The 27,338-nt window shown below is 54.4% G+C and overlaps 1 protein-coding gene across 1 annotated transcript; it reads left to right on the top strand.

The window, feature by feature from the left end:
• The first annotated feature begins 1,678 nt into the window (after positions 1 to 1,678).
• Positions 1,679 to 22,918, top strand: sv2a (synaptic vesicle glycoprotein 2A). Its single transcript, XM_069936404.1, is given in 15 exon segments — positions 1,679 to 2,363; positions 2,927 to 2,968; positions 2,971 to 3,106; positions 5,911 to 6,062; positions 8,269 to 8,402; positions 9,339 to 9,428; positions 11,669 to 11,779; positions 16,818 to 16,906; positions 17,959 to 18,123; positions 20,384 to 20,517; positions 21,748 to 21,878; positions 21,881 to 21,953; positions 22,277 to 22,436; positions 22,656 to 22,732; positions 22,735 to 22,918. Coding segments are annotated over 15 exon segments (2,163 nt in total). The 5' UTR covers positions 1,679 to 1,816; the 3' UTR covers positions 22,857 to 22,918.
• Positions 22,919 to 27,338: the final 4,420 nt, after the last annotated feature.

Genomic DNA, 27,338 nt, shown 5'->3' with positions numbered 1-27,338 from the left:
CTCCTGTGGCCATTTTGTTCCTTGACCGGGTGGGTTTTTATTTGGCAGGGAGGGGGCTGGTCCCGGGCCGAGCGGGGTCCCGCAGCCGGCGGGATGAGGGATGTGCCGGCCGGGGATGGGTTGCGGGATCCTGGCAAGGCGCGGGGGGCCCGGGGGGGGGGGGGGGAGGGGGATGCTCAGGGCTGGTGGCGGTGACCTTGTCAGGCAGACCTTGTGGTCTGTCTCACCCCCATTTTCCCCCACCCCCCACCAGTCCGACCCCCTCTACCCTCTCCGGGGCTGCGGCAGGAGGACCCTGAGCATGTTTCTCTGCATCTGGGAAGAGACGAGGCGGCGGCGGCTGAGGAGGGATTTTGCATTGGTGCGGGGGAAGGAATCGGGGTCGGTTCTGTCCCACCCGGGGCCGGGGGGCCGCCGCTTGGAGGGCACTGTTCACGCGGGTGGGGGGTCTCTGTGTGTGTGTGTGCGCGCACCTGTGTGCGCAACGTGCAGGCCTGCCGCTCTGTGGGGGGGTGGGGGGCGGCGGCAGTGTTGTGGGGTTGGGCGAAAGGGGAGGGGAGAGGGAGGAGTGGGAGGGGAGGGAACAAGGCAGGTGGGTGAAGAGGCATAGTGTGAGAAAGATGGAGGGAAGGGGAGGAGAGAATGGGGAGTATGGGGGGTTTGTGGATGAGGGAGAGGGAAGAGAACAGGGCAGGCAAGAGGCTCTGGAGATTATGGGGTTCCGTCAGGAAGGGGGAAGGAGGTGGAAGGTGGACAGGGAAGGAGGGAGTGAGGAATGACGGAGGAACGGGGCAGCAAGAGCGAATATCCAGGGTGGGGAGAGAGGTCCAGCCCCCACAACCCACCAAAACATTGCTGGGACCTGATCCAGGGGCTTGGGGGGAGGGAGAGGGGTGAGGGTGGAAGAACATGTCCCTGGGAGTGGGTCATATGCTGCGATTCCCCACATTGTTCCCAAGCCTCTCCCCACCTTTCCCCTCCTCTCCACTCTCCTCTCCTTCCCCTTGTCCCTGTCTCCGACGGGGGTGTGGGGGGGGGGGGTGACTGAGATGTTCTGTCTGTCTCTCCCCTCTCACCTCTCCCCCTCCCTTTTTCCCCTCCCCTCTTTGCTTCCTCTCTTCCCTTCCCCTTTCCGCCTCTACCCCTTTCCTCTCCTCTCTCTCCCCATCTTGCCTCTCCTCTTCCCCTCTCTTCCTCTCCCTATCTTCCTTTCTTCCCCCCCCTCCTCTTCTCCTTCCTCTCTCTCCCCTTGTCCTTGTCCCTGACATAAGGGTGACTGAGATGGGGTCCTATCTGACGAGGGCCATTTCCTTATCCCTCCTTCCTGCCCCCTCTCCTCCCCACCCTCACTCTCTCCCCCTTCCCCTTGTCACTTTTCACATACCAAACCTCCCCTCCTTTTTCCTCCCCCTCCCCCTCTCCCCTCTCCTCTTTCCCTGTCTCCCCTCCCCTCTTTCCTTCCCCCTCCCCCCCCTACTCTCTCCCACTCTCCCCTTCTCTTGTCCCCCTCTCCCCCACCCCTATCTTCCCCTTTCTCTCCTTCCCCTTGCAGGGAGTTGATCGAGGCGGTGTCCCACCCCTTGAGGGATCTCTCCCTCCCCCCACCCAATGGTGTGATCTGATTGCATCCATATCTCTCTCTTTCTCTCTCTCTCTCTCTCTCGCTCCCAGACCCAGACCCTGAGGGCAGGCCGAGCGTGCCAAGCAGAGCCCCTGTGTCACCCCCTGCACCCACCCCTTGGATGTGACAGGTGCTACCCTCGCACCGCCACCAGCACCACCGGCCCCCCCGGGGGGGCTCCCAGCCGGGGCAGCCATGGACGAGAGGCCAAGGGAGCGCGCTGCCTTCATCCGCGGGGCCAGGGACATCGCCAAGGAGGTGAAGAGGCAGGCTGCCCGCAGGGCCCAGGCTGAATACAGCCGGCGACCTTATGCCCGCTTCCAGGAGGAGGAGGAGGAGGAGGAGGAGGAGGTGGTAGCCCGGTACGGCGGAGAGGAGGATGGGGCCTCCAGCGATGGAACCGAGGGCCAGGACGAAGAGGATGAGATCTATGAGGGGGAGTACCAGGGCATCCCCCGCCACGCAAGCCCTGGGTTGGCGGCGGGTGACTTTGCCTCATTTGAGGGGCCACGGGGAGGAGAGGAGGAGGAGGAGGAGGAGCGGGAAGAGGGCAGGCGCCAGCTGGCCCAGCAGTACGAGCTCATCCTCCGCGAGTGCGGCCACGGACGCTTCCAGTGGACCCTCTACTTCGTACTGGGCCTGGCCCTCATGGCCGATGGCGTGGAGGTCTTCGTGGTGGGCTTCGTGCTCCCCAGCGCGGAGAAGGACCTGTGTCTGTCTGACTCCAATAAGGGCATGCTGGGTGAGTGGGGCGGGGGGAGTGGGTGGGCTCCTGGGCCCCTATCTTGGGCCTGTCTCCTGTAGGTGGGACCCAGGTCTGACCTTGTCACACTGGGCCCCAGGCCTTATCCCAATACACTAGGTCTCATCACACTGGGTTTGAGCTCATGACACTGGGTCCCAGGCTTGATCCCATCACAATAGGCCCCGGGGCCTAATCCCAGCACACTAGGGATTAAGCTTATCACACTCGGCCTCGGGCCTGAGCTCCTCACAGTGGACCTGATCCTGTTGCCCTGGGTCCCAGGCCTAAATTCCTGCAATGGGCCGCAGTCTGGCCTCCTGTGAGTAGCTCATAGGCCTGAGTTCATCACACTGAGCCACAGGCCTAAGCCCCAAGGCCAAACTTCCTTGCACTGATTCCATGCCTGAGCCCAATCCCAGGCCCTGGCCTGTTCCTAGGTTGCAAAGCCCAGTTGGGCCTCCAAAGAGTTTGGAAGGGTGGAGGGGAACAGACCAGTGCTCGAAATGACCTGGACCATGTGTAACTGCAAACCCAGACTTCTCTCTCTTTCCTTCCCTCAGGCCTCATCGTCTACCTGGGAATGATGGTGGGAGCCTTCCTCTGGGAGGCCTGGCGGATCGCCTCGGACGGAAACATTGTCTCTTCATGTTGCTCACACTCAACTGTGTCTGCTCCTTCTTCTCCTCTTTCGCCCAAGGTTACGGGACCTTCCTGTTCTGTCGCCTCGTCTCAGGCATTGGGTGAGGAAACTGTTCGATCTCCAGAGCCTTCCCTTCCCTTACCCACTGCCCAATTCCCAGGGACTGTCGGGCATCAACGTCGCCCAGACATGACTCAACTGGGAACAGGGTCCCCTGATCCACATCACTGCCCAGTGACCCCGGGGTTAGAGAGAGAGGGAATCAGCAGGATCCTGCTCCCTGTCACGCCCAGTGACATGGGTTTAGAGAGGAGGGGGATTCAGCCAGGGTCCCTGCTCCCCATCACTGCCCAGTGACCCCAGGGTTAGAGAGGAGGGGAAATCAGCCAGGGTCCCTGCTCCCTGTCACTGCCCCAGTGACCCCATGGGTTGGGGGGGTGAAATCAGCCAGGGTCCCTACTCCCTGTCACTGCCCAGTGACAGTACCTTTGTTTTGTTCATCTTCTGTGTCCCATTGTGGGCTCCTCTACGTCAGAGAGACTGGGCACAGACAGGGAGGTCGCTTTGTTGAGAACCTCGGCTCTGTTGGCCACAATAGCCTGGATCTCCCAGTGGGCTCCCATTTCAATTCCCCATCCCATTCCCTGGCTGACCTGTCTGTCCATGTCCTCATCCCCTGGCATACTGAGACCAGCCACAAATTAGAGGAACAACATCTCATCTCCCCTCTGGGCTCCTCCAACATCGACCTCCAGTTTCCTCTCATTCTATTTCTCTCTCTTCCCATTTCCCTGTCTCTTTCACGGAGTCAAAATTCAATTCTCATCTTTACAACCATAGAACATTACAGCACAGAATCAGGCCCTTCGGCCCTCCTCATCTGTGCCAAACCATTATTGTTGCCCTTGTCTCACTGACCTGCACTCAGTCATACCCCTTCCATCCATGTACCTGTCCAAATTCTTCTTAATATTAAAATTGAGCCCACATTTACCACTTCACCCTGGCAGCTCGTTCCACACCCCCACCACTCTCTGTATGAAGTTCCTGTTAGAAACCCAAAGGACCCCAAAACCCAGCAGCAATAGATATTCACCACGACAAATGGTTACTTAAGCAAAAGTTGCTTTTAATTATCTTTAAACATGAAACAGAATCAAACTTTAACTTATCTCTATTAACTTAACTAATCCAAATTAGCCCCCTTCTAATTCTAAGCGCACATGTATGATGTGTGTGTAAATTTAAGAAAAGTTCTTTGGTTCACAATTCAATCTCACTTCTCATTCCTCCACATTCACTGGTTGCAGGCAATTCTTATACTGTGACCAGAATTTAACATGTATAAAGTTCACCAGGCTTTGGTGCTCGAAAGGTAAATGTTTACCAATCAGGAAGGTTCTTGTAGGGTTTGCAGAGAGAGATTTGTTGTTCCAGGATTTCAACAACAGAGCTACCATGATTAGTCACCTCAATGTCTCGCTGATGAAACTGGCCTCATCAAGGTTCTCCAGATGATAACCTCTTTCTTTCAGGCTACAGAGAGTTCCTTTCTGTTCCACTTATTCCAAAAGAAACATCAGAAAGATAGCACTTCCAACCATCCGCCACTCTGGAGCTTTCTGTTTCAGTTCCAACAAGCTTCCTGCTTGCTTCAGCTGTGATTTAGTGTCACACACACTGGCTGAGAGAACTTGTTTCACCCTTCTCTCTACAACTTCCAACTGCCAGAAAGCCCATGTGACTTTCAAACCCCCCCACCTTCTCCAGCAAACAATAGGGCTTAGTCTTTTCCATCTGTTATCTTAGGTAAGCAAAACTTCTCATTGACCTTTGAGTGAGCACTTGGCAGAAAGGTCAGAAGCCTTGTAAAAATTTTCAACACAGACGACCTGTCTCCAGTCCATTCATTTGATGACATAATTTCATTTAGCAGCTACTTGTGAACTTCTCCATAGTTTCTGTAAAATCACTGAACATGAATTCTTAAGTATTTCAAATAAGATCTGTTTTAAAATGTAAGTATGTATGTAACCTACTCTAATTTTATCAAATTATCCCAATATTTATCTACATTACATTCCCCTTGAACTTTTCCCCTTTCACCCTTAACCCATGTCCTCTAGTTTGTTTCTCACCTTCCCTCAGTGGAAAAAAGCCGACCTACATTTTACTCTGTCTATCCCCCTCATAAGTTTAAACACCTCTATCAAATCTCCCCTCATTCTTCTCTGCTCCAGGGAATGAAGTCCTGACCTGTTTAACCTTTCCCTGTAACTCGGTCCCTGAAGTCCCGGCAACACCCTAGTAAATCTCTGCCCTCTTTCTACCATATTGATATCTTTCCTGTAGTTATGTGACCAAAACTGCACCCAATACTCCAAATACAACTTTACCATAACATCCCAACCCCGGAACTCAATCCTTTGATTTACGAAAGCCAATATTGGCAAAAGCTCTTTCCTTGTATCATGTCCAATTAACACCTTATGTCTGTTGGTCTTCACGGCCCCCCCATTCTTCCCCATTCTCTCCCCATGTGCCCCCTCCCATTCCTCCCCCGTTCTCTCCCCAGCCTTTAATTCAGATTCCTGTTTTTTCTCTCACTCCCACTTGAGGAAGGGTCAGGCCCGAAACGTCGTTCATACTGGGTAAACCATAATGAGCGACTGGGGTTTGAATCCCGAGCTGTCTGTAAGGAATTTGTATGTTCTCCCCGTGTCTGTGTGGGGTTTGTCCGGGTGCTCCGGTTTCCTCCCACTATTCAAAATTGGGCAAAATGGGATTGTGGGCCGGAAGGGCCTTTTACCGAGCTGTAGATCTACATTAAAAAACCGTTTAACTCCTGTGGACGCTACGAAGCTGGCTGAGTTGCTGTGATCTGACAGGACCCTCTCTCCCCAGGATCGGTGGCTCCATCCCCATCGTCTTTTCCTACTTCTCAGAATTCCTGGCGCAGGAGAAACGCGGCGAGCACCTCAGTTGGCTCTGCATGTTCTGGATGTTTGGGGGGATCTACGCCTCGTCGATGGCCTGGGCCATCATTCCACACTATGGTGGGTCTCCGCTCTGGGGGGGCGGGGCAGGATAAGTCCAGTCAAATTTGTTGTCATCTGATTGTACAAGTACAACGCGACGTAACATCGTTCTCCAGTCCTGGGTGTAAAACACGCAGACACACAACCAGACATAACACACATAGACAAACAATACACGTACAGGACAAAGTGTTCATCGGGACAAATAAATATTGTTTCATGAATATGAGGGTCAGAGTGAGCAGTTGCTTTTGTTGTTCAGCGTTCTCACTGCCCGTGGGAAGAAGCTGTTCCCCACCCTGGTGGTGCTGGCTCTGATCCTCCTGGATCTCTTCCCCGACGGGAGTAGCTAAAAGATGGGGAAGGGTCAATGATTTTGAACGTCCTCTTCAGACAATGATCCTGATAGATCACGTTGATGGGGGGGTGTGGGGGGAGGGGAGGCCCCAGTGAACCTCTTCACCACTCTTATGGCCCTATGAATTGACCTCCGATCCATTTCTCTGCATCAACTGTACCACACTGTGATGCAGCCGGCCAGGACATTCTCTATGGAGGTTGACATAATGGTGGCTGGTAACCTTGCCCACTTCAGCCTTCCCAGGAAGTGCAGTGTCTGTTGGGTCTTCCTGACAAGTGAGGAGATGTTGAGTGTCCACGATAGGTCACTAAGTGAACTCCAAGGAACTTGGTTGTCTCCACTCTCTCCACTACAGCGGTGTTGATGTGTAGTGGAGGGTGGTCGTCCTGAAGCCCACGATCCTCTACTTCATCTTGTCCATGTTGAGACTCGGGGCTGTTACTCTCGAGCCACGTCACGAGATTCTCCAAATTTTCATGGGAGTGGGATCAGCCTCTCAAGAAAGACCACCTTTCCCCACCAGGATGCCAGACAGTGTCCAAGTTGGGGTGGGGGGGGCAAACCAGACTGTGTCCCTCAGCTGAATCAGCAAGGAAACTCCCCTACCCCTCCTCCTGTTGTCTTGTGGTCTCCCACTCCCTCTCCTCCTCCATATGGTCACTGTCAGGTCAGGTGTTGGGGATTGCAGAGCAAGCAAGAATCACCCCTGCCTCACCCCCTCAAGGACAGAGGGCTGACCCCCTCACACACTCCGCAGAAACATGGGAGAGGTTGAAGAGGGAGTGTTCAGGAAGAAGCAGCATGTCCCCCTGCTGGAGCCATGTCCCCAGCTCCTCCCCCTTCCATGACGCCAGGAGTGTGTGATGGGACAGTGTGGAGGCAGCTTCACTCTGTGTCTGACCCCAGGAGTGTGTGATGGGCCAGTGTGGAAGGAGCTTCACTCTGATCTGACCCCAGGAGTGTGTGATGGGATGGTGCGGAGGGAGCTTCACTCTGTGTCTGACCCCGGGAATGTGTGATGGGACAGTGCGGAGGGAGCTTCACTCTGGGTCCTCTCAGCACTTTTGCTGTCTACTTTGTGCCTGAACTGCCTGCCGTGCATTGCAATGTGACTTTTATTCTCTCCTTCTCTTGATCCCTCAACCTACTGCCTCTCTCCCTCCTTCACGACCCCCTGCTCCTCATCCTCCCCTCCTCCCAACCCCTCATTCCTCAACCTCTTCTTTTTTGTTTCCTCTTCACTTTTCCCCTCTCTCTCTCCTGCTTGCCCCTTCCAACCATCCCCTTCCCCTTTCCTACTCTTCCTACCCTACCCATCTCACCCTCTCCAACCTTTGTTGCCCCTTGACCTGTTCTCACACCCTCTCCATCTCTACACCTCTCTCACCACAATGGATCTGCTCCCTGTCACATTCCCCTCCCTCCACCCTCTCCACCCCTCTCTCACCACAACGGATCTGCTCCCTTACCCTGTCACATTCCCCTCCCTCCACCCTCTCCCAATGCTCACCAATCTCCCTTCCTCTCTTCCTTCCCCTCCACCTCACTGCCCCTCTCCCCCACCCTCTATCTCCTCTGCCCTCCCCATACTCTTTCCTTCACTTCTTTCTCCCCTCTCTCTACCCCCTTCCTCTTACCCCCTTTTTCCCCTCTCTACGCCTCCTCCCTGACTCTTATCACCTCTGCCCCTCTCACCCCACTCTCTCCTGCATCTTTCCCCACCCTCTTCCCTATCTCACTCCCCCACTTCTCGCTCATTCCCCCTCTCTCATCCCTCTCCCCCACCCTCTTCTCCCCCCACTCCACCCCATCTCCCCCCACCCTCTATCCACCCCTCCCTCCCTCCCTCCTTCCCCACCCTAGGCTGGAGTTTCCAGATGGGCTCAGCCTACCAGTTCCACAGTTGGCGGGTCTTTGTGCTGGTCTGCGCCTTCCCCTCAATCTCCGCCATCGTAGCTCTCAACTTCATGCCTGAGAGCCCTCGCTTCTACCTTGAGGTAATGATGCCCCCACCCCTCAGGAACCCCATCCCCACTTTTCATTCTATCAGGAACCCCCTCAGGTCTGGAGGGAGCTTCACTCTGTGTCTGACCCCGGGAGTGTGTAATGGGACAGTGCGGAGGGACCTTCACTCTGTGTCTGACCCTGGGAGTGTGTGATGGGATGGTGCGGAGGGAGGTTCACTCTGTGTCTGACCCCGGGAGGGTGGTAAGAGCATGATATCTAATTGAGGGGAGATGAGCAAACGTAGGTGGCATCAGGAGGTGAGTGGTATCGAGGGAGTGGAGGGCATTGCAGGGAGAATTGTAAGTAGAGGCTGGGAATGGAGGGAAGGGCTGAGAGGAGGGAATGAGTGACAAAGATTGGGAAGGGGTGGGGGAGATGCGAGGAAAGGAAAGGGAGAATTGACATGAGGGGAGAGGGAGGGAAAGGGGCTGAAGAGTTCAGATAGGAGGCTGGAGGATGCTCAGGGGAGTTCTGAGGTTAGGGATTGTAGGGATGGACAGTTGAGTTGGGGAGGTGACTGGAGATAAGGGAGATGGGAGATGAGGGGAGGGGTTGGTGGGGGAGTGAAGGGAGGGGGTGGGGTCAGTGGGGGAGGGGTGGGATAAGGGAAATGGGAGGGGTAGGATCAGTGGGGGAGGGAGGGAATTGATGGGGAGGGAGTAATTGTAGGGACGAACGGTTGAGTTGGGGAGGTGACTGGATTTAAGGGAGATGTGAGGGGAGGGGTTGGTGGAGGAGTGCGGGAAGTGATGGGACAAGGGAGATGGGAGGGGAGGGTGGGGTTGGTGGGGAGGGAGGGAATTGTAGGGGTGGATGGCTGAGATGGGTTAGTGAGGGAAGAGGAGGGGTTGAGGAGGGTACCGAGGGAGGGATTGGAGGAGAGGGGGGTGGGTCCTCGGACCTTGATCTCCAACCTCTTTTGGCAGAACGGCAAACATGATGAAGGCTGGATGGTCCTGAAGCAAATCCACGACACCAACATGAGGGCAAAGGGGTATCCTGAGCGGGTCTTCTCTGTAAGTGGCCTGTCTGTGCCCTCGACCCCTCCGTGACTCCAACCTGACCCCTCTGTGACCTCAGACCTCTCAGTGACCTTCCACTGACACCTCCGTGATCTAGTTCCTCTGTGACCCACAACCCTTCCATGGCCCACGACCTCTCTGTGACCCATAGACCCTTCCATGACCCACCGTGACCCAAGACCCTTCCATCACCCACGGTGAGTCCCCACAGTTATGACCCATGTCTCCTCTGCAACCCGTTCTCCCTCACAACCCCTCTGTGACTTCAAGGCCCTTTGGGGAGGGGCTCGACCTCGTTGGAGTACAGGAAGGGATCAGTTCACATCATGGAAAGCCTGGTTCCTTCACCAGCGTCTTCAATAATAGGCCAGTCAGCACCAAGCCAGGGCAACGGGAGACTCACGAGGCAAGGTTGGAAGAGCTGGGACTTTTCTCTCTGGAGCAAAGGAGGATGAGTGGAGAATTAACAGAGGTCGACACAATTCTGAGAGGCAGAGAACAGGGTAGACGGCCGGCACCTGTTTCCCAGGGCAAGATCAGCAAACACCAGGGGACTGTACAGAAAGAAGGGAGGGACATTTAGACATCCAGCACGGTAACAGGCCATTCCAGCCCACGACCCCCGTGTAACCTACAACACCCGGTACATTTTGAAGGGTAGGAGGAAACCAGAGCACCCGGGGAAAACCCACGCAGACACAGGGAGAACATGCAATCTCCTTACAGACTGTGTGGGATTTGAACCACAGTCCCGATCGCTGGCACTGTATAAGCATTGCGCTAACCACTACAACAACCGGGCCACCCTTTAGGGGAGACGTCAGGGGTAAGTTGTTATACACAGATAGTTGTGGGGGCCTGGAATGCATTGCCAGGGATGGTGATGGAAGCTGAACATTGGGGTCACTTAAGAGACTCATAGACAGGCACATGGATGGAAGATGTAGGAGATGTTTTTTTTTAAAGGAATATATGGGTCAGCACAACATCGAGGGCTGAAGGGCCTGTACAGTGCTGTGGTGATCTATGTTCTAAATGGTGGGCAAACTCGATGGCAAGTCAAGGTGAATGGTGGGGAGACCCTTCCCACAGCTCCTGACTTCCTCTGTTCAATGCAGGGGGTGGGAGGGAGTGACTGGGAGAGGTCACATCGTTCGGGGAGTTAGGGCGACAGATGGACGGTAGGTGTTCCCCTGCTCTGGGGTAGACCCCAGGGTGGGCAGGTTACTCCAGTCTCGGGGAGGATGTGAGGATTCTAATGACACAGGGCTCTGCCAGGGAGGGCCCACGGTTTCAGCCAAGGCTCCCTGTATCGCCACAGGGACCAACATCAAACCCCACCCTGGATCCCCACAGGGATCCACATTAAACCCCCCCACAAATCCCCGCAGGGACCCACATCAAACCACTCCCCATAACCCCACTGAGACCCACATTAACCCCCACCCCCGTATCCCCACAGGGACCCACATTAAGCCCCCCCTACCGTATCCCTACAGGGATCCACATTAGACCCCCCTAATTCCCACAGGGACCCACATTAAACCCCCCCCCATTCCCACAGGGTTCCATATTAAACCCCCTCTATCCCGACAGGGACCCACATTAAACCTCCCCCACCATATCCCCACAGGCACCCATATTAAACCCCCCCGTATCTCCAAGGGACCCACATTAACCCCACCCCCCCCCTACTGTATCCCCACAGAGACCCACATTAACTCCCACCCACCGTATCCCCACAGGGACTCACATTAAACCCACCCATTCCCACAGGGTTCCATATTAAACCCCCTCGTATCTTGACAGGGACCCACATTAAACCTCCCCCACCATATCCCCACAGGCACCCATATTAAACCCCCCACTGTATCCCCACAGAGATCCACATTAACCCCCACCCACCGTATCCCCACAGCGACCCACATTAAACCCCCACTCGTATCCCCACAGGGACCCATATTAAACCCCCCCATATCCCCACAGGCACCTTCATTAAAACCCCCCCATCCCCACAGGGTCCCATATTAAACCCCCCCCATATCACTACCAGAACCCACATTAACCCCCACCCCCCGTATCCTCACAGGCACCCACATTAAACCCTCCCCATCCCCACAGGATCCCATATTAACCCCCCCACCTCATATTCCTACAGGGAGTGCCCACATTAAATCCCCCGCTTGTATCCCCACAGGGACCCATATTTAACCACCCCCCCTGTATCCCCACAGGTAACACACATCAAAACCCCGCACCTGCAGGACGAGCTAATCGAGATCCAGTCAGACACGGGGACCTGGTACCGACGGTGGTTTGTGCGAACCACCAACCTCTTCCAGCAGGTATTGAGGCATGGAGGGTGGGGGTGGCTGGAGAGGGAGGTGGGGTAGAGGAGGGAGGGAGAGAGGTAGTGGGAGGGAGAGGAAGGGGTGATCGGGAAGGGGAGAAAGGGAGGAATGGGGAGAGAGGGGAGAAGGATGAAGAGAATGGGGTGATGGGGAGTAGGAGAGAGGGGGTGATAGGGAGGGAGAGAGGAAGGGGAGAGGGGAAGGGGAGAGGGTGGGGGACAGAAGGAGGGGGTGATAGGGAGGGGGAGAGTAAGTGGGATGGGAGAGAGGGGGAGAAAGGGGGTGGGGAGAAGAGGGAGGGGGAAAATGGAGGAAGGGGAAACATGAGGAGGGGAGAAAGGGGGACAGGGAGAGGGAAGGGTGATTGGGAGAAAGGAGTATGGAGAGAGGGAGGGGGATTGAGAGATTAAGGATGATAGGGAGTGGGAGAGAGTGTGTAGGGGAGGGGGGTGATAGGAGGGAGAGAGGGGGTGATAGGGAGGGGGTGTGGGTGAGAAGGGGGGTGATAGGGAGGAGAGGGGGAGGGGAAAGAGGGAGGAGGAGAGAGGATGATAGGGAGGGAGAGAGGGAAAGAAAGGGGATGAGAGAGGGAGACGGGCACGGGAGCAGGAAAAGGAGTCAGAAAGAGGGAGGGAGAGAAAGAGAGGAGGAGAGGAAGGGGAATTGGGGGACGTGGTACTGAGGCCAGCCCACGGTCAGGGAGGGGAGGGTGAGAGAGGGATGGAGGAAGGGGGGAGGTGGTGTGGAGTAAGGCATTTGGTGTGTACAGTTCACCAACCTCTTCTAGCAGGAATTGAGGCCAACTGTGCAGGGAGTGGGGAGAGGTTGAAGGGGAGAGGGAGGGAGGGAGGCAGAGAGAGGGGAAGGGAGGGAGAGGGAGTTGAAAGCCAGGTTTTATCTGCCATTCGAGTGCTGTGTGAAAATATCAAAGGTAAATTGGGTGGGGGTTGAGACTTTCCCAGGGTTGATCTGTCAAGGTAACGGAACTGGCTTTTCTCAGTTCTGTGTGAACAAGCAAACCGGCTTCCAGAGACAGGTCGTGTACGCGGCAATAAAGTGGCATTTCAGTGTAGAAAGGGAGAGGGAGAGGGAGAGAGGATGGGACAAAGAGGGAAGGGAATATGGAAGAGGGAGAGGAAAGGGGAAAGGTGGACAAAGAGAGGGATGGAAAGAGGATAGAGGGAGGTAGAGAGGATGGAACAGAAGGGGGAGGGGGGAAAAGCAGGAGGGGAAGGAAGGGAAGGAGAGAGGGTGACAGTGGAAGTGAGAGACAGAGAGAGAGGGAGAGACAGGAAGGAAGCAGAGGTCCCTGGGGCCAAGAATTTCACCCAGAGTGGACCTGGGATGGAGGAGGTTGACCCGGGACGAAAGGGGATAGATCTGGGATGGAGGGGGTGGACCCTAGATAGAAGGGGTGGACCCTGGAGGAGGGGGTGGACCTGGGATGGAGGGGTGGACCCAGGATGGGGGGGTAGACCCTGGAGGAGGGGGTGGATCCGGGATGGAGGGGGTTGACCTGGGACAGAGGGGTGGACCCTGGATGGAGGGGGTTGGATCCAGGACAGAGGGGGTGGACCTGAGACGGAGGGGATGGATCTGGGATAGAGGGATGGACGTGGGACGGAGGGGATGGACCTGAGATGAAGAATGTGGATCATGGATGGAGAGGGTGGATCCGGGACAGATTGGGTGGACCCGGGACAGAGGGGTGGACCCTGGATGGAGTGGGGTGGACACGGGATGGAAGGGGGTGGATCTGGGACGAAGGGGGATGGATCTGGGACAGAGCAGGTGGACCTGGGATGGACGGGGTTATTCCGGGACGGAGGGGATGGATCCGGTACGGAGGGGATGGATCCGGTACGGAGGGGATGGATCGGTATGGAGGGGATGGAACAGTATGGAGGGAGAGGACCCAGGACAGAGGTGGTGGATCTGGGATGGAGGACGTGTATCTGGGTCGGAGGTGGTGGATCTGGGATGGAGGGGTTGGACCCGGGATGGAGGGGGTGGACCCTGGATTGGGGGGGTGGATCCGGGACGTAAGGAGGTGGATCTGGGACTGTGGGAGTGGACCCGGGACGGAGGGGGGTGGATCCGGGACGGATGGGCTGGATCCGGGACGGAGGGGGTGTAACTGGATTGGAGGGGGTGAACCTGGGACGGAGCATGTGGACATGGGATGGAGCGTGTGGACCCTGGACGGATCGTGTGGACCCAGGACGGAGGGGGTGGACCCGGGACAGAGGGGGTGGATCTGGGTTGGATGGGGTGGACCCAGGACAAAGCGTGTGGACCCGGGACAGATGGAATGGACTCAGGACGGAAGGTGTGGACCCGGGCTGGAGGGGGTGGACTCGGGATGGAGGGGGTGAATGTTTATTATTATACACACATGTACAGTTGCCACTTGGTACAAGTTCCTCAACTACAGCACTCATTAAATCACCACCACTGGCCATCAGAAAAATAGATAATAAATGCAGTTAGAACCATAGAACATTACAGCACAGAAACAGACCCTTCAGCCCTTCTAGTCTCTACTGAATTTGCCTTTTCCCACTGATCCTAACTCCTGTACTCAATACTTTGATTTACGAAGGCCAATATGCCCAAGGTCTCTTTACAACCCTTTATAACCCTGTCCACCTGTGATGCCACTTTCAGGGAATTATGTATCCATATTCCAAGATCCCTCTGTTCCACTGCACTCCTCAGTGCCCAACTATTTACCGTGTACATCCTTTCTTGGTTTGTCCTTCCAAACTGCAACACCTCATACTTGTCTGTATAAAACTCCATCTTCCATTTTTCAGCCCATTTTTCCAGCCGGTTCAGATCCTTCTGCAAACTTTGAAAACCTTCCTCGCTGTCCACAACACCTCCAAACTTAGTGTTGTCTGCAAACTTGCTGATCCAATTCACCACATTATCATCCAGAGCATTGTAGATGACAAACAACAATAATCTCAGCACCGATCCCCGAGGCAGACCACTAGCCACAGGCCTCCAGTTAATGGAAGAAAATGGAATAGGTCCATCTCTGAGGGTCGCAGAGTAGTTTATGGTTAGGATTGTAATAGGAGGTCACGAGCTGTTAAATAAAAAACTTCTTCAACTGAGAGGGGCTGGTATTCAGGCTTCTGCGCCTTCTGTCTAGGGAAGCAGAGTAAAGAGGTTGTGACCAGGGAGGTGGGGGTACCTTATGACATGGATGTCTTCAATGGACGGGACAGGGGACTCTGTCGGTGGATGGAAGAGGGATTTCCGTCAATAAGCCGGGCGAGGGGTCCCTATCGATGGGGTTTCTGCAGTCTCCTAGACACATTGAGCCGTGGTTGACCTAGTCCACACATGTCAAACTCTGCAAGATCATTTCAAAAATGTATTAGAGGTGGCCCGCCCTGCAGCGAGAGCCGATGCTGTTTTTTGGTAATGTCACCCCCACCATCCTCCCCCTTCATTGCACATCCTTCCCCATTGTAACACGAGAAGTCTGTCGATGTCATCAGCCGGCAAGCCAGTTGGAAGGCTCCCCGCACAACCAGTCACTTCTCCCACCTGTCGAGCGGTGCGACGGATTGGCGAGCGCCTGTGATTTCCTGTCGGCGTGACGGGCATGGCAGGCTGCGCACGGCCCCCGGGCAGCGCGAGCCCCGTGCGACTGGCACCGGACGGCCCTTCCACAGCGCGAGCGCACTTCTCCCAGTCGCCACGGCCTTCAGCGCTTGCACCCGCGCGGACCCCAGGGACGGCTGGTTCGGCCCTGCACGTGAAGAGAGAGATGGTGGCTGTCCGCAAAGGCTGATCGGCAGTGCGCTGGGCCTGAGTGGGTGGGTAAGCAGGGGTGGGCAGAGGGTGTAGGTGAGGAGTAATGGGCAGGGGAAGTTAAGGTGGTGCGAGGGGCAGTTAGAGGGAGGGATGAGTAGAAGGAGGGGTGGATAGGGAAGAGGTAAAAGGGGAGGGGCAGGGCGAGTAGGGGAGGGGTGATTAGAGGGTGAGAGACGGGTAGAGGGAGGAACAGGTTGAGGAGGGAACAGGTTGAGGAGAGAGGCAGTAGAGGGTCGTGTATAGGATGGGGTGGGTAGAGGCAGAGTGAATGGAGTGAGGGGTGAGTAGAGGTTGGGTAAAGGACTGGTCAGGTAGAGGGATGGTGGGTCGAGGGTGAATAGAGGCCTAGAGCCTGAGGAGTGAGCAGGAAATGCTGAGTCCCGATGCAGGCCAAAATGGACACAGCCTGTGAATGCTGACTACATCTCCACAGGGACCAAATATGTTTCCCTCAGGTCAAGCAAAGGGTGAACTTGAGCTACCTACTCCTGACCTGTACCATTATCCTCCTAAAGTTATATCCTAAAGTTTAAAGTTGAAAGAAGAGAAAACATGCAGATGTTGTTGAAAATTTTCAATAAATATTTAGTTCGGCCCTCAACTTAGTCCAAGTTTTTAATTTTGGCCCTCCGTGAATTTGAGTTTGACACCCCTGACCTAGTCCATGGACTCACTGCGGCGACCCTTTGGAAGCCCAATGGAGGATCTGCTGACTGCCGAAATCCCCCACCAGCCCTAAGGTGTTGGATGTGGCGCTCCTTCCCCAAGCCAAATCTCCTGGCCCTTCTGTGGAGTCCACAAGAGAACCATGCCTTCTTTCCTTCCCCGAGGGTTGCATGACGTCGTTGTGCTCCCCCATGGCATAGCGCGACATCAGTGCATTCCCACACAGTGTTGCATGACGTCATTGTGTTTCCCCACGGTGTTTTGCACAACGTCGGTGTGTTCCCCCGCAGTGTTGTGTGATGTTGTTGTGTTCCCCCGCGGCTTTGTGCAATGTAGTTGCATTCCCCCTGCTGCGTTGAGCAACCTCGGTGTGTTCCCCCGGGGCGATGCGCAACATCATTGCGATCCCCAGCGGTGTTATGCTATGTTGGTGCATTCCCCCATGGCGCTGCACAAATTAAATGTGTTTCCCACCCCCACCCCCCCCCCACCATTCTGATTGGGGCTCGTGATGACGGATGGTTCTGTACCGCAGGTCTGGGGGAACTTCCTGCAGTGTTTCCATGTCCGCTTCCGCCGCACCACGCTGCTCATGATGGCTGTCTGGTTCACCATGTCCTTCAGGTAGGCCCCGCGCGTCGCCCCCACCCCCACCCCGAAAACCGGCATGGGGGTCAGATTTGCCGCAGTAACGATGCAAGGGCAGGAGGTCATTAGCCACAGTGACCGCAGGGTCCAACCTTCCCTCCCTCCTTAGGGTTGCCATAGCAATGGGTCTAGGTCATCATCAATACCCACGACCCCAAGTCTGAAGGTCACGATTTGACCCCCAGGGTCACATAGACCCATAACGACCAGGTTTGCCCTGTCCTGACCCAGGGGATAATCCCCACCCTGGATTCCCATCCATCCTGTCCCCTCACTTCCACAGAAACCACACACCCGACTCCTGTGGTCAATTGCCCTCACACGCCTCCTTACAGCACCCATCCTCCGTCTGCTCAGAGTGTGTGTGATGGGACGGTGCAGAGGGAGCTTCACTCTGTGTCTGACCCTGGGAGTGTGTGATGGGACAGTGTGGAGGGAGCTTCACTCTGTGTCTGACCCTGGGAGTGTGTGATGGGATGGTATGGAGGGACCTTCACTCTGTGTCTGACCCTGGGAGTGTGTGATGGGACTGTGTGGAGGGAGCTTCACTCTGTGTCTGACCCCGGGAGTAAGTGACGGGACGGTGCGGAGGGAGCTTCGCTCTGTGTCTGGCACCGGGAGTGTGTGATGGGATGGTGCGGCGGGAGCTTCACTGTGTCCGAACCTGGGAGTGTGTGATGGGACGGTGCGGAGGGAGCTTCACTGTGTCCGAACCTGGGAGTGTGTGATAGGACGGTGTGGAGGGAGCTTCACTGTGTCCCACCCTGGGAGTGTGTGATGGGACGGTGTGGAGGGAGCTTCACTGTGTCCGACCCTGGGAGTGTGTGATGGGATGGTGCAGAGGGAGCTTTGCTCTGTGTCTGTCCCCGGGAGTGTGTGATGGGATGCTGCGGAGGGAGCTTCACTCTGTGTCTGACCCCGGGAATGTGTGACGGGACGGTGCGGAGGGATCTTCTCTCTGTGTCTGCCCCCGGGAATGTGCTCTTCTCTTGCCTGAGTGTTTCCTCTCTCTGATCTCTCTGCCCCAGTTATTATGGCCTCACGGTTTGGTTCCCAGACATGATCAAACATCTACAGATGTTGGAGTACTCTTCACGCACAAAGATCTTCCACAAGGAAAGGGTCGAGCACTTCACCTTCAACTTCACGTTGGAGAATCAGATCCACAAGGATGGAGACTACTTCAATGATAAGTGAGCTGGTGGTGGGGGGGGTGGGTAGAGGAGGGAGGGGAACAGCTTTATGTTTGGGCTCCAAGTCCTTGACCTGCTCTACATCAGGGGGCTGCACTCAGTGCGAGAGAGGAGTCAGACGCGAAAATCTGCAGACGCCGTGGGTGAAGTCAAAACACAGAACATTGGAGAAACTCAGCAGGTCGAACAGAGTCCTTTATATATCAGGGTGTACGTAAAACATAGGCAGGCACCCGATCAAAACAGTGGGTGGGGGAGTGGTAGGGGCAGCAGGAGGAGCACAGTCCCACAGGCAGGATACAGGAGGCCGGGGGCAAGCAGAGGGAGAGTGGAAGGCTCCGTGAATGGGGAGGGATGGGCTGGAGAGTTGGAACAAAGGAGGAATGGGGAAGGGAAGGAGAATGGGGAAGGGTCTCACAGAAACTGGAGGTCGATGTTAATGCCATCCAGCTGGAGAGTTTTCAGACGGAAAATCAGGTCCTGTTTCTCCTGTTTGTGGGTAGTCCTGGAGGGATAGTAGATCAGGCCATTGACAGAAATGTGAGGTGGGGAGTGGGGCGCAGAATTTAAGTGGTTGGCCGCTGGGAGTTCCCTGTCACTGATGTGGACAGAACGAAGGTGCTGAGCGAACCGATCTCCCAGTTGGTGCCCAGTCTCTCCGATGTAGAAACGGCCACAACAGGTGCTCTGGGTGCAGGAGATCGGTCCTCCGGATTCACACGTTTGGGGCCTCAGACCATGGTGAGGGAGGAGGTGTTGGTACAAGTCTGGCATTTCCTGCAACCACAGGGGAAGGTGCTGAGGGGGGGTGGGGGGGGACGATGGGTGGGGAAGGGTGAGGGCATGAGGGAATCGCGGAGGGAGTGGTCCCTGTGGAAGGCTGAGAGAGGAGGTGTCTGGTGGTGGGGTCCTGTAGTAAGGGCTGGAAATTCTGGCGGATGACATGTTGGATGCGGAGGCTGGTGGGGTGGGAGGTGAGGATGGGGTTTTGCGTCTGGGGGCAGAGGGGGCCAGAGTAGGTGAGCTGAAGATGGAGGAGATGCAGGTGAGGCCTGAGCTAATAGTGGTGGAGAGGAAGCCACGTTTGTGGAAGGAGGCAGACATTTTGGATAATCTGGACCTGAAGACCTCATCTTGGGAACGGATTGTGGCAGAGATGGAGAAATTGCGAGGTGGATGGAGTCCTTGCAGGGGGAAGGGTATGAGGAAGTGTGGTCCAGGCCACTGTGGGAGTTGGAGGGTCTGTAATATATGTTGGTGGAAAGTTGGTTTCCTGAGAAGGAGATGGAGAGATCCAGGAAGGGGAGAGTCTCGTCGCAGATGGACCAGGTGAGTTTGGGGGTCAGGGTGGAAGTTGGCCGCGAAGGGGATAAAGTTGACAAGCACATCGCGGGTGCATGAGGCGGCCCCAATGTAGTTGTCGATGTACCAGAGGGAGATTGAGGGGCCTTGTCCATGTCAGCTTGCAGCATGGATCACTCCACAAAGCCCACAACCAGGCAGGTGGAGTTGGGACCTGAACGGGGACCTGTGGCCCACACCGTCCCATCCAAGTACCTGGTCCAATCATCTCTTGAATGTCAAGAAACTATGTTGATCCAGTCACAAAGAAGGCTTGCCAGCGCCCAGACTTTGTGAGGAGATTCGGCACGTCACCGTCATCTACTGGCAGACCATGGAGAGCATTCTGGCCGGGTGCATCACTGGCTGGTATGGAGGCGCCAACTCTCAGGACAAGAATAAACTCCAGTGGGTTGTGAACTCGGCCCAAGCACCAGACTTCGTTCCATCGAGGACATTGACATCGACTTAAAATATGACAGGAATTCATATATCTAAAAAAATCGAATGTGATTAGGAAACATTTCAGGTGATTTTCATGCAGCAGGCCAATGAAATACACCCAAAAGTGTTCAGGAAGCAAAATCTTTGATGTCCAGTGTTTTGAGTCTCCTTTCGTTCTACGCACCAGAGAGAAAAGTCCCAGATCTACTAACTTTGCCTCATAAGACATTTTCCAATCCAGCCACCTCCTGGTGAATCTCCTCTGTCCCCTCTCCATAGCTTCCATATCCTTTTGGTAATGAGGTGACCAGAACTGAACACAACACTCAAAGTGTGGTGTAACCAGTGTTTAATATGTTGACTGACTTCTTGGGTCATTGGTCAGTATTATCTCCCTGGGACGGTGAATTTCCCCCCACTTTATTTTTGCATGAGAGTTTCTGTGGGCTGATCTTCTTATCCGGTTCTGCTGCAGGTTCATCAGCATGAAGATGAAATCGGTGATTTTCGAGGACTCCCTCTTCGAAGATTGTTACTTTGAAGATGTCACCTCCAGCTACAGTTTCTTCAAGAACTGCACCTTCGTCTCCACACTCTTCTACAACACAGGTTCAGCTGGTCAGGAGGCTGGAATCCCCCTATCCCACATGCAATACTCTACCCCATTCCCTCCCTCCCTCCCCTTGTCCTTTCCTCTCCTTTCCCCACGGTCTATCTCTCTTCCTATCCTCTCCCTGCCTACATCTCACTCTCTGCCTTTTCTCTCTCTCTTTTCCACCATCTCTCTCTCTCTCCCCCTTCAACTCTCATTCTCTCTCTCTCCTTTTCACCTTCATTTCTCTCTCTCTCTCTCTCTCTCTCTCTCTGGATGGGCAGATCTCAAAATTGTGTTCATTGTTTCTCTAACATCTGAGTGTGTGCCTACATGTGTCCGACTATTCATATGAGAGCCTGTGTTGTGCCCATGTGGGATTCTGGGTGAATCTGAGTGTAAGACTGTGTCATGAATGTCGAGAGGGACAGTTTGACTGTGTAAATGTGTGTGTATGTGGTGTGCATGCTTGTGTGTCTGTCTGTACTCATCTGTGTATGTGTGTGCATGTGTCTCTGGTCTGTATGTGCATCTGTATGCATCTGTGTGTGTGAGTGTATGTGTGCATGCACATGTGAGTGTGATTCTGTGAGCATGGAAGTAGGTGCATCTGTGTGTGTGTGTGTGCATATTTCTATGTGACTGCTTGTGTGCGTGTATGTGTGTGTGTGTGCGAATGTGTTCTCTGAGCGTGTGTGCAGGTGTGCACATGTGCGTGCATGTCTGTGTGTACGTGCCCATTCATGTGTCTGTGTGTGTGTTTGACTGTGTCTCTGTGTGTTTGTGCATGTGTGTGTCTGTGACTGTGTGTCTGTCTGTGTGTGTGTGAAAAACTATGTGTGTGTGTTTGCGTGAATGTAACTGTCCATGTGTGTGTGTGTCTGTGAGTCTGCCTGTGTGTATGTGTGTTTCAGTGGGTGACTGTCTGTGTGTCGTCTGTCTGTATGACTGTCTGTATCTGTGTGTGTGTGTGTGTGTGTGACTGTGTGTCTCTGTGGGTGACTGTCTGTGTGTGTCTGTCTGCGTGACTGTCTATGTGTGTGTCTGTATCTGTGTGTGTCTGTGAGGTCTGCCTGTGTGTATGTGTGTGACTGTCTGTGTGTGTGTCTGTCTGTCTGTATCTATGTCTCTGTTAGGTGAGTATATGAGTGCTCCTGGACACAGTGTGCAGGAGCCTGGTGAGGGGTTGGGACCCTCCCTGGTCGGGTTACATCCCCCTCGCTGACCCCGGTCCCCTTTCCCCACAGATTTCTTTGACTACAAGCTGGTGGGTTGCCGCCTGGTGAACAGCACCTTTCTGCACAGTAAACAGGGCTGTCCAGCTCGACTTCAGTGACGACAACATGCCTACATGATCTACTTCATCAGCTTCCTCGGCAAGCCCTGGCCGTCCTGCCTGGGAACATTGTCTCGGCGCTCCTCATGGACAAGATTGGTCGCCTCCGCATGCTGGGTGAGGGCACGGTGGGGTGGCTGGGGTGGGCATGGGTGAGGGCATGAAGGGGTGGCTGGGAGTGGGCACAGTGGGGGTGAGGGGATGATGGGAAATGGGGTGTCAAGGGGAGGATGGGCAGGGGAAGGGGTGTTGAGGGGAGGCGGTGTCGAGGGGAGGGGGACGTTGAGGAGGGTGGGCGGAGGGTCTGGCTTGAGTAGATCTTCCTTCTCAAACTTCCAGCAGCCCAAGAATGGAGAGGATTTTTATTTGTGGCTCAGGTTGTAACTTTGTTCTCTCCCCACCTCCTCGTCATCCACCCCCCCCCCAACCCCACCCCCCAGCCGGCTCCAGCACCCTCTCCTGCATCAGCTGCTTCTTTGTCTCCTTCGGGAACAACGAGTCAGCCATGATCGCTCTACTCTGCCTGTTCGGTGGTGTCAGCATCGCGTCGTGGAACGCGCTCGACGTGCTCACTGTCGAGCTCTACCCGTCCGACAAGCGGTAGGTTCCCCCGACCCCAAAGCCCCCACCTGTTCCCACTCACACCATCCCCACTCCTGCAGTCCCCGGTCTCTGTCCACACTCTCCTATCCCCACCCTCCCCTCCAACCCCCACCATCCCCACTCCCTCCATTCCCATCGCCTGTCCCCACCTCATCCCCACTATCTCTTTGCCACACCCCGCTAACCATCTCTCTCTCTCTCCCTCCCCAATGGCAGGACCACAGCCTTTGGGTTCCTCAATGCCCTGTGCAAGCTGGCGGCCGTGCTGGGCATCAGCATCTTCCAGTCGTTCGTGGGGTGACCCGGGCTGTGCCAATCCTCCTGGCATCCCTGGCCCTGGCGCTGGGCAGTTTCCTGGCTCTCAAACTGCCTGAGACCCGGGCTTGGTCCTGCAGTGAGTGCCCAGGCTTGGTTTGATGTACATAGGTCATTCCACCCCTAACCCACCCAGTGCTGTGTCCATTCCAGTGTCGCTGTACGGATCACCAGACCTCCCAGCCTCTGGAGGGAAAGGTCCAGACCACCTAGAGTCATGAGCCTGAACTACAGGGTCTCTGAAATCAAGGCCTTATTCCTCTCAGATCTGTGGTCTGGAGGCCTTGCTCCATCTTGGAGTTGTTGATTCAAGGCCTTGTTCCTCTCCAGGCCCCGTCCTGAGGCTTTGCTCCTCTCTGAGGTCTGCTAGACCCAGCATTCTCCCAAAGCCCAACCTGGACATTTTCCATACCCTGCTCAGGCCTCACCTTCTGGGGCCATGTTCCCCCTGCCAGGCCCCAAGCCCAGTGATCGTGCAGTGACCAACCCTGTCCATTCCTGTTCTTGGAGAACTTATGTGCGGTTTTTAGCTGTGTAATCCTTCCGACTGACCATTCCCATGCAAGGAAAGTGGTGTGGGGAGAGTGGGAGCCCAGGGGTACAGATTCCAGACCTGCTCCATCCCAATAATGTGGCTCCACCACCTGCAGATGCCACATTCTAGTTAATCTCTAAAGTGAACCAACTAGTTAGTCCTGAACCAGGTCCAACAAACAACTTGTCCCTCTAACCAGGTCCAACTAACCACATGTGGCTAACCAGGTCCAACTAATCACTTGTCCCCACCAGGTTCAACTAACTACTTGTCCCTAACCAGGTCCAACTAACTACTTGTCCCTAACCAGGTCCAACTAACCACCTGTCCCTAACCAGGTCCAACTAACCACTTCCCCAACCAAGTCCAATTAACTTCTGTCCCAACCAGGTCCAACTAACCACGTCCCCAACCAGGTCCAACTAACCACTTGTTTCCAACCAGGTCCAACTAACCACTTGCCCCCTAACCAGGCCCTACTAACCACATGTCCCCAACCAAGTCCAACTAACCACTTGTCTCTAACCAGATCCATCTAAACCACTTGTCCCCAACCAAGGTCCAACTAACCACTTGTCCCTAACCAGATCCATCTAACCACTTGCCTCCAACCAGGTCAAACTAACCATTTGTCCTGACCTATCCAAGTAACTAGTCTCTAACTTGTCCAATTAACCCACCCCAACTACTTCTCTGACCACATTCAGTGAGTCATTGATGCCAACTCAACTGATGATCCTGACCAGACCCAACTAACTCCACACCGCACGATCAGGTCCAAGTAACCTGCCCCTTACCGGACCAAACCAAACCATCCAATCATGACTCAGACCTGAGTAACCAGGTAGTCTCAGTCCAACCAAGAGCTTAACCAGTTGTCCTCTGGGCAAATCCGACGGGCGAGGCAGCTTTACTGGACGTGGCAAAGCAGTCACAAGGAAGTGGTGTAAGACATGAAGACTGCAGATACTGTGGCTGAAGCAGGTCAAACAACTACTGTATGTAGCAAAGATAAGACATAAAACCAAGGGGAGATCACAGTGCTGAACCTTTGCTTTGTCCCTATTCATGACTGGGACCCTCCCAGTGACCAACCTCTTCAATCCCGCGCAGACAAACACAGCCAAACAGAGACCAATCAGAGGAGCAACACCCCGTATTCCATCTAGACACTCTCCACGCAGATTGCTCAGTACTGGGCCTTCGGCCCACAATGATGTGCCGAGCTACATGAATCTAACCCTTCCCCACATCACACCCAGAACCCTCTAGTTTCCTTTCATCCATGTGCCTGTCTAAGAGTCTCTTAAATGTCCCAGCCTCTTTCCCTGGTGATGCATTCCAGGCCCCCACAATTCATGTTACCCCTGACGTCTCCCCTAAACTTCCCTCCCTTCACTTTGTACTCGTGTCTTCCTGCCCTAGGAAACAGGCACTGGCCGTCCACCCTATCTGTGTCTCTCAGAATCTTGTCGACCTCTATTAAGTCTCCTTTCATCCTTCTTCGCTCCAGAGAGAAAAGTCCCAGCTCTGTTAACCTTGCCTCAAAAGACATATTTTCCAGTCCAGACTCCTCTGCCCCCTCTCCATAGCTTCCACATATTTGCAGTAATATAAATGGACTTGTCCGGTTTCTGCTAGACTACTCTCCATTCTCCTTCCCATCCCTCTAACTCCTTCCCTCCGTCTCTCCACCCCCTTCCCTCCTCCCCCCAGTTTACAGCTTTGCCCTCCCTCCCTCCTCCCCCCCCCCCCCACCATTTTGTCCGGATGCCTGCCTACATTTTGCTCACATCTCGATGTGTCTTGATCTTTGCAGTGCACTGCTTGACCTGCCGAGTTTCTCCAGCATTGCATTTTTACAAATTGGGGGGGGGGGGGGGGCTTTTCTATGCCACCTGTGTGCTTGGGCCTCAACCTTGAGAGAAAGAGAGAGAGAAGATGGGAACAGGACTCAATTGCAAACCCAAGGGACTGGGAGACTCTTGGAGGGTGGAGGAGTCCTGCACCCCCCTCCCCAGCCCGCCCCAGGGCCTGTCCAAAGCTGTGGATCCCAGCTCCTGGTTTTCTTTCCAGCCCACGTCCCTTTGTGACCTAGTGCAGTTCCCTCCTACCAAGTGATGTAGATTTAGGCACAATGTGCATGTGTGTGTGTGTGTGTGTGTGTGTGTGTGTGTGTGTGTGTGTGTGTGTGTGTGTGTGTGTGTGTGTGTGTGTGTGTGTGTGTGCGTGCGCGCGCGCACGAGCGCGCGTGTGAGTTCTGTGCACTTTGTTGTGATGTTCCTTGTATCGAGGTCGATGTCAGTGTATACACTTGTTGTAGTTGGAGATTTGACGTGTAGTTTCAGGTTATATCAGAATTCCCGTGATGTGTCGGAACAAACCATTTTGTATAATATTTTAAAAAATGCCAAGAACCTGGCTCAAAAATCACTTCAAATTGTAGCACAATTAAAGAATTAATAACCATGAGACGGGTTTGAATTTTTTGCAGTGGTTCTAGGGTACAGAAGGCGATAACACTGGACAATAAAGTTTTTCAAAAGGTTTGCTTCCTGAAACAAAATTGGGGATTACGATGGACAACTTCAAGCTGAACACAAAGATCATTTCAGATTTCGTGTAGTGGACAGCGCCAATGACCGGGACCGGGGTTCCAATCCATGTCTGCGTGGGTTTCCCCCGGAGAGCTCTGGTTTCCTCCCACCCTTCAAAACATACTGGGATTGTAGGTTAATCTTGGGCCGGAAGGGCCTGTTACCATATTGTATGTCTAATTTAAATTTATAAATATTAAAAATTTGTTCTATCATGTAGGAAGTTGGAGAAACATTAAATTAACTTTTATTGAATTTACCCTGTTTAATCGCATCATGATGCTGACACGTTGCATTAGTTCAACACTGAAAAATGTTTTGCTGCTGATTTTCATTTGTACTCAGCATCTGATGCCTCTCATGTCCTTGTCCAACAATAGTTAGCCAGCGTTGATGGATTCCAGTTCCTGATACCGCTTTTCCACAGTCACAATGTCCCAGTGAAACCTTTCACCGTGTTCATCACCGACTGCACCGAGATCGGCCGGGAAGGAGACCACATGCAGACGCAGGAAATGAATTTTCAACGACATGTTGCACCTTGTCTGCTCGAAGACGACTTAAAATATAACAGGTAGTCACAAAAATAGGTTATAGCTGATAAACGGTACGTGATAGGAAATGTTTAAGGTGATTTTCGTGATCAGCAGCCCATAATCCATAAAATACACCCAATGGTGTTCAGGAAGCAAAATGTTTTTTAAAAATTTAATTATTTTAAAATGTAAGAGTCCTGCCCAACTCATCTGTGTTGCCTGAGCTATTCCATTGGCCCTTGTTTGGCCCACATTCCGCTGAACCTTGGCTCTCTGCAGCCCTGTCAAACTCCGCCAGCACGATCCACATTCTAGTTCTCGCCGGATCCTCCATCGAACCTCCCTGGCATCGCTTTAGGACGTTCAGTGACTGGTTGCATCGCAACCTGGTTTGGCAACTCGAGCGGCCAGGCTCGCAGGAGGCTGCAGACGGGAACCGACCTCCCATCCAGTGAAGACATCTCGGTGAGGAGCTGCCTCAAGATGGCAGCTGACATGGTCAAGATCCCCCAGCCACCCTGGTCACAACCTCGTCTCACTGCTCCCCCTCTGGCAAAGGGTCCAGAAGCCTGAAGTCCAGCTCCTCCAGGTTCAGGAAGTTTTTTTTCCCCTTCAACAGTGATCAGGCTCTTGAATGAAGCAACAATAATCCAATCAACTCTGGACACATCTCCTGCCTTCTGCAGGGTCTGCTCCCTCCATGACTCCTCTCTCCCCACCAATCCCCCCCCCCCCCCCTGCACGGACCCTACCCCTGACTCCAGGAGATGCTCCACTTGGCTCCACACCTCCTCCCTCACCACCATTTGGGGCCCCGAACATCCCTTCCTAGTGAATCTGCAGGACCCATCTACCGGGTCTGGTGCTCCTGTTTGGTCTCAGCCACGTCAAAGACTGGACACAGACAGGGAAGTCA

This window comes from Narcine bancroftii, chromosome 5, assembly GCF_036971445.1.
Source record: "Narcine bancroftii isolate sNarBan1 chromosome 5, sNarBan1.hap1, whole genome shotgun sequence".
Lineage (NCBI taxonomy): Eukaryota > Metazoa > Chordata > Chondrichthyes > Torpediniformes > Narcinidae > Narcine > Narcine bancroftii.
Note: the sequence above shows the minus strand (reverse complement) of the source record. Positions and strands in the feature narration are given on the sequence as shown.